We start from the raw sequence: 15,181 nt of genomic DNA, 5'->3' as shown, positions 1-15,181 counted from the left end.
TGAGTATGAGAGGCATAATCAATAATAATACATCAATGAAATAGGGAGGCATTAATAAAATAAGGTATAATCTGTAACTAACTGTGAATCATAGAGGCATACTGCATGCTGACTTACTTCCATACTCATCATCTCATGTATGCATAACACATATGTATATAAACTGCCCGACCATATAGGTACGGTGTGATAATCAATAACATTAGCCCGCGTCCGGGGTATCATCTCATACCGCCCACTAGTGGTGTCTGCCCATGCCAAAAGGTCATGGTGTATCCGTATAGCTGCCCGCCTTAGCGGTGACTGCCCGGCCAACTAGGCGCGGTGTAATATGCTCATGACATGCTCATCATAAAATACTTGTAATAATATGCTTATCATAATATGCTTATCCCATCATAGTACATGCATAAGGCTCAAGATCAACTATACTCTATCGGGGTGACGTAAGGTCATGATCCCCCGATTCATTATGGAGCAATTATTGACATTCTGCCTCACCTTGAAGGAATTAGTACATAAGGTGAGTGTAAGCAATAAATAACATCATAATCAATATGGCATCATCATATCATATCTCTTATCTTATATAGACATTTATGGGTCTAGGCTTTTAGCTTTCCGGAAAAAAAATAGGAACTCATGAAGAGGAAAGAAATTTATGTTATAGGATTCATGCCATTAGAAAGAGAGGACTAGCCTCACATACCTTTGTCGTTTAGCTATGTTATCGTTCACTTTCTCTCCCCCAATGTCACGTCGTTACCTTCACGGGAGAATTCGTATTAACATTAGTTAATCGATTATAAGAACGCGTCGTAAATTCTAGAGAAAATTGGGCAGCATTTCCCCTGTGAACTTAACAATCCTCGAAATTCCAACTTAGCCAAACGTCAATCAAAATACCAACAACAACAATACCAACAATTTCATATCAAACTAGAATTTAATCCATTCTTAAATTACTCCCAAAACAGCCCAATATACATTCGGATGCCAATGCTTGTATACATTTCTTTATTTCCGTATATCCATAATATAACAACAACAACTACAGCCAATCCCCCGATATTCCAGCCCACAAAATAGTCCATAACGACCATAAAACAGTCCCCAAAATATCATCACAAAACAGCCACAAATATTACACCAAACAGTTCCAAAATATAGTCACAAAATAGCCACGAAAATTACATAAAACAGCCCCAAAATATTGTCACAAAACAGCCACGAAAATTACATAAAACAGCCCCAAAATATTGTCACAAAACAGCCACGAAAATTACATAAAACAGCCCCAAATATCGGCACAAAACAGCTCGGTATACGCTTTGTATACAATATTTTTATACACTTTATTCTCCCAATTCAAGAACAACAACTTATCAACAACAATATCAACAATTATTATACATCATAACTCAGCTAATTTCATCCATTTAATCCACCTAAAACAACCCCTTAATCCATAAATCCCAACAAAACAACAAACGAGTTTATAATGCTATTTTCTCCGTTCTAATCCGTTAAAACTCTAAATAAACTTGTTAACCATGAAAAATAGACCTTAATCTTACCTTAAGTATGCAGCAACCACTTCCACCCTCTCCTTCTTGGCTGATTTTTAGCTCAAATTGAAGGCAACGCGACGTACAACACTTTTCTCTTCATGAGCTTCGCGATTCGGGACTTAGATTGTGATCAAAATTTGGTTTCTTTCTCTACCTCTCCTCTCTCTCTATCTCTGAAATTTTCTGGGTTTGTTGAGGTCTGAAAATGAAGGAGAAGGCCGAATTTTTTCATTAAATGGCAAAGAAAATGGGCCTGACCCGACTTGGAATCGGGTTGGGCCGAATTCATTGCCCAGCTTGACCTTTCTGCCTTAAAATGTCCATATCTCCTTATCCCAATGTCACATGAAGACCCAAGACCTATGGTTGGAAAGCTATTTCAATTATCTAAAACTTTCATTCTGGGAGTTTTCCCAAATTCCCAAAGGCTGATAGGGTTATGACCTCCCGAAATCAAATCACCCGAAAACGTATCTTAAAAATATTATTTTGGAGGGCTTTCACTTTGATTTGGCTCAAGGGTCCTTCTTGGGTTGTGTTTAACTTCGTATATATTATTCATATAACTTGTCATATGTCCTAAAAAAATCTCGACATGTGGACCCCACCTCAGCTTATGAATAATCCATCGTTCGAAAATACGGGATATAACAGACATGGTGCGTCTCCACAGCTCTGGTACAGCCTCGCGACCATCTCCGCGCGTATGGCATATCCTCATCAACATAGTCATCGGGAGGGTGAGCAACTATGGGCTGAGAAGGTCTCAACCTAGTCCACACCCATATTTGTCATAGTCATCAAAAAAATTATTTATCAGTCGTCATTTTGAAAAAATATATTTAGTGTTTTATTACACACACTTAAATATATTACCTGAAGAAGAGGGTTAAATGCAGCGACCTCAAGCCTCTCGCCCATAGAGGCTCGATCAAATCCTCTGTACATGTAAGTCAGGACAGCGGCGCCCCAACTGTAACATCCTAGCTGGTCTAGATCCTCAATATAGAGCAGATACCTCATGCTCATATCCGCACCTGACGTGTTCGAGAACATGATGCCCCCGAATATGATGAGAAGATATAAGCGAGCACGTCGGTCAACATCAGTCAGAGGCGTCGCCTCGTTAATCGGATGCTGTAAATTTACGAGGCGCAAGTGAGCATGGAGGGAGGACTGCAACAACCGACTCTATCCACGTATATCCCTCTGCTGAGGCACGAAACCAGTGAGCCTAGTCAACTCCTGGCGATACGGTAGCTGCGGAGGCTCTACTCTATACAATGCCTGTCCATCAATCTGTAGAGCATAAATCACCTCGACATCCTGCAGGGTGATGGAAGCCTCGCCAGTGCGGAGATGAAATGTATGGGTCTCCGGTCGCCAGCGCTCAATCATGGCCGTCACTAGAGCCCTATCGTGCACAAACCGACCAACCTCGATGCACCAGTAGATACCGCCCCGACGTAGTATATCTATGACACGAGGATGTGGGGGAATAGCCTCTAGAATATCCCATGCTGACTCCCCCGAACGGGTACGGACCACTCTGTTGACACCCAATTTTGTCCCGCCTCTCCTCCGAAATACCTATTTACGCTTCTAATATTTTGAAAAATTAATATATGTTTATGTTTACTATAATTATTAGCCTTTATTTATACCGACATTTCATTATTCCGTCATTATCTTTGCTGTCGTCACCACTACTGTTATTATCATTATTAATTATCATTATTATTATTATTATTAATTTATTATTATCATTATCATTATCACTATTATTAATTTATTATTATTATTATTAATTTATTATTATTATTATTACTATTATTATTATTACCATTATTATTACTACTAATTATTATTATTAGCATTACTATCACCGCTATTCGTTACTTTCATTTTATTATTAGTATTATTATAATGTTTTATGCTTCAGCATTTGTTTACCAATTTCTGCATACGTATCGCATTTATTTTGCGCAATTAAATGACAGCATTTATTTATTGTTAAAATATTATTGCACGGCTATTATAGCATCATATAATTTTATTACCCGAGTCCTAATAATTACACATTTGTATTAGGCAATATTTTGTCATGCTCAGTATATTACTAATTAATATGGGTCTTTATTTCAAATTTTAGAAGTCGAACCATTTCTTGCACTCAGTCCGTATTTTTGATTTATCGGATTCCAAATCGAAGTCCAATCAACTCATAAATATTTTTTGACCAACCTATATTTTCGACCCAAATTTTTAGACCAGTTCATGTTTTAATTTATTAGCCCATTATTTAATACCCAGTCCAAAAAATGGACCCAGTCCAAAAGGACCGGGTCCGGCCCAATCTGTTTAAGGGAAAACCTTTAGGGTTTCCCCTTCTCATTTTCCCTCATCTTCACATCGCCCGCCGCTCCCTTCTCCCTTTCCCGCTCCCCTCTCCACTTCCTTTCCTCCTTTTTCTCCGCTTCCTCCACTACCCCCTGTTCTCCGCTTCCCCCACCTAGCCCTGTTCCCTGTTCCTCTCTCTCTTCCTTTCGAATGAAAACCCTAGCTCAAATCCAAAATCAACATTATAAATAATGGTTTCCAAATCAGAAAAAGGGGGAGATCGGATAAAAAAAGGGAAGTTTTCAGAACCCCCAAAATTGCCTTGCAAAAACGAGCTTTGGAACCTAAGGATCCCTGAAAATCAGATCGAAAAAAAAAACGAAATCTTTTCGAATGAGTTTTGAGAAAACCCCAAAAATCCATACAAAATAATTTTTAGCAGTCGCAATATAGTTCAAATATCGATTTAAAAAATATTACATGTTTTCATTCTTATTTTTCGCTGCTTCGAATCCGAGTGGACATTAACTCGGAGAATTTGAAGTGTTCGAGGTTAGATCGAAACCTTCGCCTCACTTCGCTGCACCCGAAGAAGGTAATCCTATTCCCTTTAAGTTATTTTCAGCATTGCTTGCTTATTTTCTGCCTATACGTTAAATTGTTAGTATATTCATGTTAATCATTAAGTTAAGATTTTTTTTTGTTGGTAATTGCCATTCCTTGCTTAGTTACGCCATTTACTAGTTAAGCACGTTTATATGAGTTCGATTCCTGTCTAAACACGTTCATATGAATTAGTTGTTAACCTAGTCTCTGTTGTGTTTATTGTGTTTAGCTGAAGATATTCCTGGCATTCGAAAATGTTGAATGAGGTTCAAAAAATGCAATCTATAATTTCAGTATTGGTTTAACACTGTTTGGTAAAGTGGAACAAATATATGACTATGTTTCAGTTAGCCTTAATCTTGATGTTTGTTCATGTTTGCATTATCTGAAGATTACCTTAGTATAAATCTGCATCTGTGTATTGGTTTGTTTAATCAAATAGTATGATTGATAATCCTTAATTAACATACAGTAATCCCTGCCCTAAAACCATAACAAATAAGTCCCCTGTTGATAGAATCTGTTAGACATGTGCTGTGTGACCCTGTATGTGACTCTGCATGCTTGCTTTCATTAATTGTATGCTTGCTTGCTTCTGTTTGTGTCTGTTAAACTAGGAACTGATGACGAAACATGGAATTAAGGGTAGTCTAAAGTTAGACAAGTATTGAAAGGTTGGCTTGAAAGGAGTATGTCATTTAATATATGGATGAATAAGAGTGTGATGCTTTACTCAAGTAAGATATAGGTTGCAAAATGTGGTTAAACTGATTAGCTGTTAATGGGAATTTCACACCAGCAGTCTACAAATAGATCTGCATATACTCTTTATTCATTTTCTTTGTTATTTAGAGTTTTACCTAATCTAAGTATATTTATGTTAGTTGAGTTAGCTTATGATTTGGTGTTTGTTCATGGTGGTTCCCATTTGCTAAAAGAGCTGCTTTTATCAGTTCTGTGCTTAAACTTGTGGTCTATGTAAGGTAAAACAGTAAGAACAAGGTGAATGTTGCATTAAAATACATTTAAGAAAAATAGGTTGTTCGAACCTCCTTTTAGTTTGCTTGTTCATATGATTCTAGTATTCCTATGTTTGCTGGGAAATGATGAGATAGAAGTATTTTTAAAGTCTCATGTTTTTCCTTTTCCCTCCTTCCTTAAAATCACATTAGTTGTTAGTTACAATATTAAGCTTGACCAATGCAGTAAAATCTAATCCTAGGCATTGTTTAAAAGAGATAAGGTAGTTTAGAGGTTGATTTAGATGAATATGAATAGATCTCCTACAATGTGTGCTTGTGCTCCTAATTTGAAATCACATCTTCTTACTAATTAGTCATGAATTACTCTCTCTTATGAAACAAAATCTCTTACATGGCTCTTCTTGACTATGGATGATTGAATTTAACAAATTGGTTTAGATAGAGTTTCTGGCCTGTTCTCTTTTGAGTATAGAATCGATTTCAAATCTTTTGAACTAAGGACAGATTGAGTCTGTTTATTGTTTATTGAGGTATAGTGGGATATGTCTACCTAGGATTGCTGTGTATGCATTGTCTTGGTAAAAAAAAATGTGATGAACTACATTGGTATTCTTGGTCAATCTCTACTGCTTTAGCTATATACCTTCCCTTTTAGGATATTTGGGATACTTGCTTTGTCTAGGCATTTGTGTACTGTCAGTACACTTTGCAAATACGCTGTTGCAGCTAAGGTATTGTTGTCTTAAGTGTTTAAGCCAGTTTATTTCTTCTTGTTTCTTTCTGTTGGGTTTCCAGTCCAAGTTGATTCCCGGATTATATGATTATATGGTAGAAGGTTTGATTAGTTAGACGTAAAGTTAGGAAAGTTTGGGATGATGGCATGAGAAATCAGAGCTTCTTTTTATACAATTCAATCTCTTGTTTTTTTTTACACTAATACTTGGCCTAAATTGAAGTCTATTTCATCCCATTAACATGCTGTATGAAATTTCACGACTGTTGTGTTGTGGATCTCTGCCTAGTTTAAATTTAGAATGTTGTTGCTCCATTTGAAACTGCTACACTAAAAAAGAGAGTAAAATTCGAAGCTTTATAAGGGTCTTCTGGAAAGTTTATATACTATATATTTAGCTGCAACTATAAGTTTATCTCTGTAGCTATCTTGTCATTTCCTTTGAACCTTCTTGCCTTTATTTTTCTTTGGGCTTTAAAAGATCGAGTCTTTCATTTTTTTTAGAAAAGGGTTTGTTTCTTTTTTAGTATTTCTTGTAGTATAGATCGGTCAGATTTGTTTTCCTTTGGTGGAGTTTGAAGTTTTTAATCAAAGTGAATTCTTGGACTCAGAAGTTAGTGGTTTACGTTTCTGAAAATTGTTTGGGAGGGTTCAAGGTTTTTGCTAGCGTAAGACAGTCTATTGCTTGAATTAAGATACTAAGTAGTTAATGGATTGTTGCAATATGTTTAATATTATTCATCGATCGTATACTAATTGTTTTCTTCGTTTTTTTTTCTATGCATGACCATCGCATACGAGTCCGAGGGACTCATTATTCTTCCACATTCGACGTTGGGCAAAAACCCAACGGAATATTCTTACCGAGTCAACCCTCCATCAGCTGTGCAAAAATTCTGGGCCAAGGCCCATAACAGCGGCAACAGTCCGTAGCAGCCCATAAATTATTATTGGGCCAAAGCCCAACAGCAGCCCCGATTGCAGCAGTCCAAAGAATGGACTCAACCCATTCAATTTGATTTATTCCTCTATTTTATTCTTTTAAGCATTTAATTTGTATTGCATGACTAACATTTTGTTTTGTTAACTTAGATGAATGCTAATGAATTAGTAGGTTTAGTTTTAAAACGGGTAGTTAGTTTAAGGAAGACTAATAATTAATTCCATAAATTTTATTCTCTTCCTTTTATGTTAAAATTATTTATAATGTCTACTATTTATTTTTATTGGGAATAATGGATTTGCAAAATCGCATGCCTACATATTTTGGGTTAAAGGAATCATTTTTATTCTTACTATCTTAGGAATTTCACTAATACGCAAATATAAGCTCAAATATATTTTATAAATAACTCTTTAAGTTTTGAGTCAATTACGCATATTTTAAGCATAGTTAATAAAAGGATAAAACAATATCTCACCATTTGAGTTGTTTCAAGTATTTATTAAAACACTGCACAAACCCGCGTTTTATTCTACTTATATATTTTATGCAAATTTTATTTTAAAAAGCATTATTATCTAAAGTCTTTGCAACATTTATAAGTTTATTTTAAATGGCATTTGAAGTTTTCTTTTATGCAAATTATTATATTTTCTACAAATCTCATTCTAAATAGCATTTTTTAAAGTCTTAGTAACTTTTATAAGTTTTATTTTAAATGGCATTTAAAATCCTCTTTTATGTAAATTATTATATTTTCTCTAAATCCTATCTTAAGTAACATTTTTATATTTTTCTTAAAAACCTTAGCTACATTTCCTAGCCCCTGTTCTTAAAATTTCAGGCATCTTATTTAGCATTAATTAATTAACCTAAGTTTGGCCGGATAACCGTAGTTAACGGATTCTAAAGGATGCCTAACACCTTCCCTTTAGGATAATATAGAACCCTTACCTAGAATCACACTGGTTAAGCAGACTATTAACAGAGGTTTAGTTAGTTTTACCTTAGTTAATAAATTAGGTGTCCTAATTCACCGTTAAATTAATTAGGTGGCGACTCCATAAAACAAAGCAATTTAGGAATCTCCAATATGTTGTACTCTACTTTAACTCCGGTTAAAATGGGGTATAACACACTCTACTATAGGATACCGGTGCATCCCATACATACTGGGACCTATGCTCATGCTGTAGATAAAGTACCCGTCTGTTGTCGAAGGGCCCCGGCTCCATGGAGGTGTCCTATCTATTTTAGGCATTTTAAATTAATCATTAATACATGAAGTAAGGATTAAAGTGGTATATTTTTTATGCATTTTAAATTAATCATTATTTTTTTAATTAATCTCTAATGCGTAGTATTAGTTATGTAATCTTTTATCGAGAAATTATACAAAGGATTGAATCCTAAACTAAGGATTTTAAATTTATAATTAGCAAATAAATAAATTAACAATTAAAGATATAAAGATTAATAATTAACAAATCAAAAAATTAACAATTAGCTAGCAAACAATTAGCATATAATTAATAAATAAACAATTAACTAACTAATCAAACAATTAACAAATTATTAACAAATAAACAATTGGCTTAACAAAAACTAAATAAATAATTAGCTAGTCTAACAATTGAAATAACTAATTTAACAATTAAAAAATACTTAACACGTTAATCTAACAATTAACAAATACTAAATAAACAATTAATAAACAATTAAAAAATTTAAAAATTTAAAAAAAAAAAAAAAACCGAAAAAACGGGCTGTCCATGGCAGTGGGAACAGCCCCCCATTTTGCGGACAAAAAAAGTGCGTAAAAGTTTTTTTTTGTAAATATCCGCAAATAATACACAATAATAATGCGTAGGTTAATAATGTAATAGAGAAATCGTTGTAAAATACCTAGATTGAAGCTTTGATTTTGAGTTTTTGAATTGAATTATACACCGTTTTATTGCGAAGAAACTTGTTCCTAGACTTCAATATACCAAAAATATTGACTTTCGGGTTGGAAATCAACAAGAAAACGATGTTTTTGATCGTGTGGGACCTCGGAAAGCGATCTTTAATGGCTGATTTTCTTTTTCTTTTTTGAATTGGGGGGCCAGTGGTGGGGAAGAAGGAAGGGGACGTTTTTATTTCAGGGCTTTTACGCTCAGAATCTGTGCGTAAAAGTACTTAAGTGTAAATGTACACTTTGGTCTTTTTACGCATAGATTCTGTGCGTGAAGCCTATTTTGGTTTTTTTTTAAATGGGTTATTTTGGTTCCAAAATTTTATTTTTGGGTTACAAAAGTTCCGGGCTCCTAGATAAGGTGATATATTTCATGATTAAGTGTGAAATTAAATTATATTGTATTTGGTTGACGGTCTTCAGATAAATTTATACCGTCAACCAAACATATTAACTTAGTTCTGCCCTTTTATTAAAATAGAAAAAAACAAAATACATCCCCTTCTTTCTTATCAAGAATTTCCGAAAAATATTAATTTATTTTTACGACGGAAATCTCATCTTATTCCATTAAATTTGACTATTTGAGATTATTTTGTCTCACCTCCCTGGTGGGATAAATTAGTCCAATGATTATAATTTTAGGATAATTTAGTCTGCGAATCAAATGATCCTTTCAAGGTTATACAATTTCAAAATATTGTATCATTACGGTTTATTTTAAATTTTATGTCAAATTTATTTTCTAGTAAAATTGTTAAGGATTATATTGATCATTTTTCATCTTTTAAAGAATAATTAGAAGATAATATGCAAAGTAGCTCTATATTGAGCCGGAATCTGTATGGTTTTAGGAAGTAAAATAAACACAGTTACTTTCTAACTAATCAACCCTACTCTTGACCTCTATTTATTTGAGAGAGTATTAACTTTTATGGTCAAAAGCGACCAATCTCAATTATGGAAGGGAATTTAAAGAAGCAACGACTTATTATGATGACCAGATCCAGGTGTGTAGAACCAATGAGGACGAGAATAAAGAAAGCAAAAACAAAAATCATATATAAAGTAGACATAGTTCAGTGTAAATCTAGATGACAACTTATGTTATTATTTTGATATAAAATGAATATATTTAAGAAAACATTAGAAGAAAATAGCACTACTAATTCTTTTTGGTACAAAAATAAATAAATATAGTACTAATGCAAGCCTTCTTGGGATAGATGGAAATAGAAAAGAGTTGAATAAATTGAGTCCGGAACCAAAATGACTCAATAAAAAAAGACTTGAACCAAAATATCCCATAAAAAAATGTCATAAAAGTACCTTTAACGCAATATTTTACTGCGCTAAAGGATATTATCTCTCACATTTAGCGCAGTAAAATACTGCGCTATAGGATTTATTTGTTTTGGTTAAACTCTCTTTCTTTTACATTTTCAAACCTTTTTACGTATTTTAGCCATATATTAATCATGCTTCGAGACTCCGGAACTTCAATATTTTATATAAAATCCTACTTATTTTGTTGTGATTAATAAGGTAGGCTCAATACATCAAGGATATACAAAACTTCAGACTGCCGTTTTAGTGGTTGAAAAGTGCTCGAAGTGCATTTTTGTTTGAAGACTTGTTGTCATTAGCTTTAAGTTATTTATGTTTTAGGGTTTCGTGTTATTTTTAAATTAATGCGTAATTTTATTTCGAATATGTCATTTTTTTTATTATCAATTTAGGACGTGACACTATAAACGATAATAAAGACTAAGATAATATTTATAAATATAAATAGATTCGCAAAAAATATATAATATTTACTTAAACTGTACATGTGTATCATGGATGGGTCCCACATGTGCTATGCTTGAGACTATCCTTAGGCCTAAGGCTCATACCATCCCCACTGCTCTCGTCATCGTCTCCATCCCTTTTTTTTCCTCTTAATAAAAGGGTGCTCTAAGCCATGATCATCCCTCGCTCTTGTGCCCTTCGGGATAACGTACTTCTTCTTGGGATCTAGTCCCGTTGGTACGCTCGGAATCTTAGGCTGAGCTGGTTTTGGAAATGAGATCTCATCCTTGTCGGGAGATGCCACCGCAGTCGCCGAAGGATGAATCTGAAAAATATATAAAAATTAGTATCAATTCTTATTTATATTGAATATATTAACGTTTGTTAAATAATCAAACTTGTGTATCGACGGGTGTCTGAGTAGGCTCATGAGTGGGCTCCTAAGATGGGTCTGGTGCAGAATATGAAGTAGTCTCATGGATGAGATGTCGTTCGAGGTCCAAATAAAGGTTAAAAAAATTAAAGTAATATTCACCTTATGTTGAATAAAATTATTTTTTACTAAAAATCTTACATGTGGCTCGACAGTCTCATGAGAAGATACTTATGGCTCTGCAAGCCCATGAGAAAACGCCTGAGTGGATCGCACAGGTGGACCCACTGACGCCGAATCCTAAAATATGAAAAATTACAAAATAATAAGTAACATATATATTTAAAATAAGTACCTTAAATAATCAAATAAGTATTTTAAATATTCACCTTACATTGAATAAAATGAATTTTTACTAAAAATCTTACCTGTGGCTTGACAGTCTCATGAGAAGACACCTCTGGCTCAGCAGACATACGAGAAAATGCCTGAGTGGGTTGCTCTGGTGGATCCACTGGCACCGAATCCTAATATATTATATAAAAAAATATGAAATAATAAGTAACATATATATTTAAAATAAGTACTTTAAATAATCAAATAAGTATTTCAAATACTAACCGGGATTAAAAAGCCATCAAAATCAAGAATACTGGGACCGTCTAAATTTCTCACTGGCCACTCATCATCTAATGATGCGCGAAACGCCGCCCAATCGATGTCATCACGTTCCTTTGTGTACGCATTCTGGCTTGGCTGAGATGAAGATCCAGGTATCTTCGCAAGTAAGCGCGCCGACGTAAACATAGGTGACGGTCCAACTGAGCTGCCACTGGCCTGGAACGGCTGCGGAAGGACTAGAATGGGAACGACCTCTGGAATGGGAGCGACCTCATCTACCAGATGGTGTTCTCCACGACCAGGTCTTTTAGCAGCACTGCGTCCTCTGGCAGCACCACGTCTTCCTCCTCGCGCCGCCTGATACTCACCCTCTAGAACAGGATCATCCATGCGCCTAACCTCTCCTGCCTGCCGGATACCGCCCTCAGATATCCGTACCATCTCCGCAGCAAACCCCGCAACCCCAGGGTTAGACATATGCTTTAACCCCAATATGTATAATCGATGTACAGCCACCAGCTGCATTTGTGTTCAACAGTAAAACATAGTTATTTTTAAAACATAATAATTAATACAATTAAATAAATCTAAATGCGATAAAATTACCAATGCCTCGTACTGCCCCGCGAGTGCTGCGTATCCTACATCCCTTGCGAGATGCAAAGTTGGGTTTTCAATCAATCGGCGTGTGATCCCATGATACCAGTGCAGGTAATCCATGATGGGCGTCGCATGACCGACCACCGCTAAAGTCCCCAACCTCTCCTGCCAATGCTGGAGTTGGACACCCATGAAAACCAAAAATGCATCATCGATGGCCGCTCAATCATCCCGCCGGTAGTGTCGGAGCTCATGACGAGCGTTGGGGGTATATTCTGTGTATGCTCAAACTGTTGTAAGATGGGCTCGGGCATGTGGTCCTCAACGATGTCTAGGTGTATCAATGGACACGTGACCTCCACACGGCCTGACCAACCCTGCAAAAGGCCGGTAACCCATCCAAAATAGCAACGTACGGCGTCTATATAAATAGCTGCATAAAATATAGATACAAATTAGTGATCACCAAGTAGAGAAGATGTTTAATTAAATTAATAGTGTAAAGTTAAATAGTTTTACCGCATCGTCTGTCATCTGATCAAGCTGGTCCCAGAATGGAAGAATAATGTGGTGCATATCCACATCCCGGTCAAACCCTGCCGTCCACCTCCTCGCGCAGGGCATGTCAATACAGAGGTGATGCCTAAGTACGGGCTGAAAAGGCAGCAACCTCTCCCACGCCTATAACTGAAAGCGATATTAGAAAAAGTCGTCGTTTCAAAAGGTTTGTTTACATTAAAGGAATACACACTTAAAATATTACCTAGAGAAGAGCAAAAAATCCACACACATCGCTGATACAGCCAATAGATGCTCGACATAGGCATCGGTAGAGGTACGCCAAAATAGCACCGCCCCAGCTGTAGTCTCCCAAGCAGTCCAGATGCTTCAAAAAGATCAAATATCGTAAGCTGACATAGGCACCCAATGTGTTTGGGAACAAGATGCCCCCGAATATAATGAGTAGATACAAACGGGCATGACGATCAGCAGCGTCCTGAGAAGTGTCGTCGTCAATAGGAGGCTTTGCGAGCAAATAAGTGCAGAGTGCACTATTCTGCACCCGACTCAATCCCGAGACCTGGGCCGCAGCACTAGGCATGAAATAGGTGAGCCTAGACAATTCCGACACCCATGTCCTACCAGGAGGAGGCTCGTACCAACTGTATAATGGCTCTCCATTTACCCGCAATCCAAACAAGACCTCTTCATCCTGAAGTGTAATCGTGGTCTCACCAGTGCGTAGATGGGAGGTATGTGGCTCTGGCCTCCACTGCTCAACCATTGCCGCAATGAGCGCCCAATTATGCTGCACCCGACCAACGGACACGCAACGATATATACCACCCTGAAACAATATCTCTAAGATGCGGGGGTGTGGGGGCGCTCGTGTAAAAGAGTCAACGCTCTCTGCAGCCTACGGGGACAGAGCCTACTCGCTATCCCTATAGCACCAATCCATAATAACTTTGACCTATGATTGTCTTGCAAAGAAAGTACTGATCTATCATCGGGCTCAGGGTGAACAGCGGGCCCCGGGTGAACATTCGGATCCATGAAAGAGTCGTGTCTGTAGAAACTAAATTATTCATTATTCTTGAAATTAAAGTGAAATTATATTAACTAATTAATCATTTATAATGAATATGCGAATTATGTTGTATTATATTTTGTGAATAATTATATCTAAATACAATTATTCTCCTAACTACAATTAAAGAAATAACGAACTAATTTATTTAACTATTAACATGGGATAAACAATTTCACAAATAAATAAATTAACAATGCCGTAATTAACAAATATTAGGAGATTACTATATTTTCTCTAATAAACAATTAATAAAGAATTAAAAAATCAATAATTGATAAACAATTAACAAAATAACAATTCATAATCAACAATTAACAACTAATAAATTAACAATGACATAATTAACAAATAAAAGTAGATTATTATATTTTTTCTAATTAAACAATTCATAAACAATTAACAAATTACAATTCATAAATAATTAAAAAATTAACAATTCATAATCAATTAACAAATTAACATAATCAATTAACAAATAATAAATTAACAAAAAAAAAAGTCCAAAAAAGGGGCATCCCAACAACCAACAAATGCAAAAATAACAATGATTTTCCAAAATCCGAGACTATGAAATGCTAAACATGCTTCGGATTATAATATATTTAACAAAATAATTAAAAAGTTCATAGTAGAATACCTTGATTGAAGCTTGTTGTAGGGTTGTTTTAATCGAGTTGTACGTCGCTTTTTTCCAAAGTTCGACCTTAGAATCTTGCTCCTTGACTTGAATATACCGAGAATCTAGACTTTTCTAACGAAATTTGAATAGAAAACGACGTTTTTTGGAAGTGGGCCCTACTAGTTTTCTCCTTCAATGGCGTTTTTTTTTTTTTTTTTTTAAAACTTTTGGGAGGGACCAGTAGTGGAACCCAATGGGTTTTTGTCGGGGTCTTTAAAGGAGAGAGGTAATATCCTTTAGCGTAGTAAAATACTGCGTTAAAGGACTTAACCGTGCCGTTACAATTAAGTCCTTTAACGCAGTATTTTACTGAGTTAAAGACACTTTTGTGCCATTTTTTTCTGAGGTATTTTCGTTCAATTCTTTTTTTATTGAGTCATTTTGGTT

At 35.5% G+C, this 15,181-nt stretch overlaps 1 protein-coding gene across 2 annotated transcripts; it reads right to left on the bottom strand.

Annotated features, from left to right (window-relative positions):
* Positions 1-10,913: 10,913 nt before the first annotated feature.
* On the bottom strand, positions 10,914-15,108 carry LOC132645658 (uncharacterized). Of its 2 annotated transcripts, none has more exons than XM_060362766.1 (8): positions 14,753-15,108; positions 13,285-14,091; positions 13,041-13,208; positions 12,528-12,954; positions 11,922-12,440; positions 11,729-11,827; positions 11,502-11,600; positions 10,914-11,252 (listed from the first exon to the last, which is right to left on the bottom strand). In XM_060362766.1, the coding sequence occupies exons 4-7, from the start codon at positions 12,711-12,713 to the stop codon at positions 11,532-11,534; spliced, it is 873 nt and encodes a 290-aa protein (XP_060218749.1). In that variant the 5' UTR covers positions 12,714-12,954; positions 13,041-13,208; positions 13,285-14,091; positions 14,753-15,108; the 3' UTR covers positions 10,914-11,252; positions 11,502-11,531. The 2 variants fall into 2 exon arrangements, with proteins under 2 accessions (XP_060218749.1, XP_060218750.1); XM_060362767.1 differs by having other exon boundaries at positions 13,041-13,202.
* Between the last annotated feature and the right edge of the window lie 73 nt (positions 15,109-15,181).

This window comes from Lycium barbarum, chromosome 6, assembly GCF_019175385.1.
Source record: "Lycium barbarum isolate Lr01 chromosome 6, ASM1917538v2, whole genome shotgun sequence".
Classification (NCBI taxonomy): Eukaryota; Viridiplantae; Streptophyta; class Magnoliopsida; order Solanales; family Solanaceae; genus Lycium; species Lycium barbarum.
The sequence above is the reverse complement of the archived record's forward strand: the minus strand, read 5'-3'. Positions and strand labels throughout refer to the sequence as shown.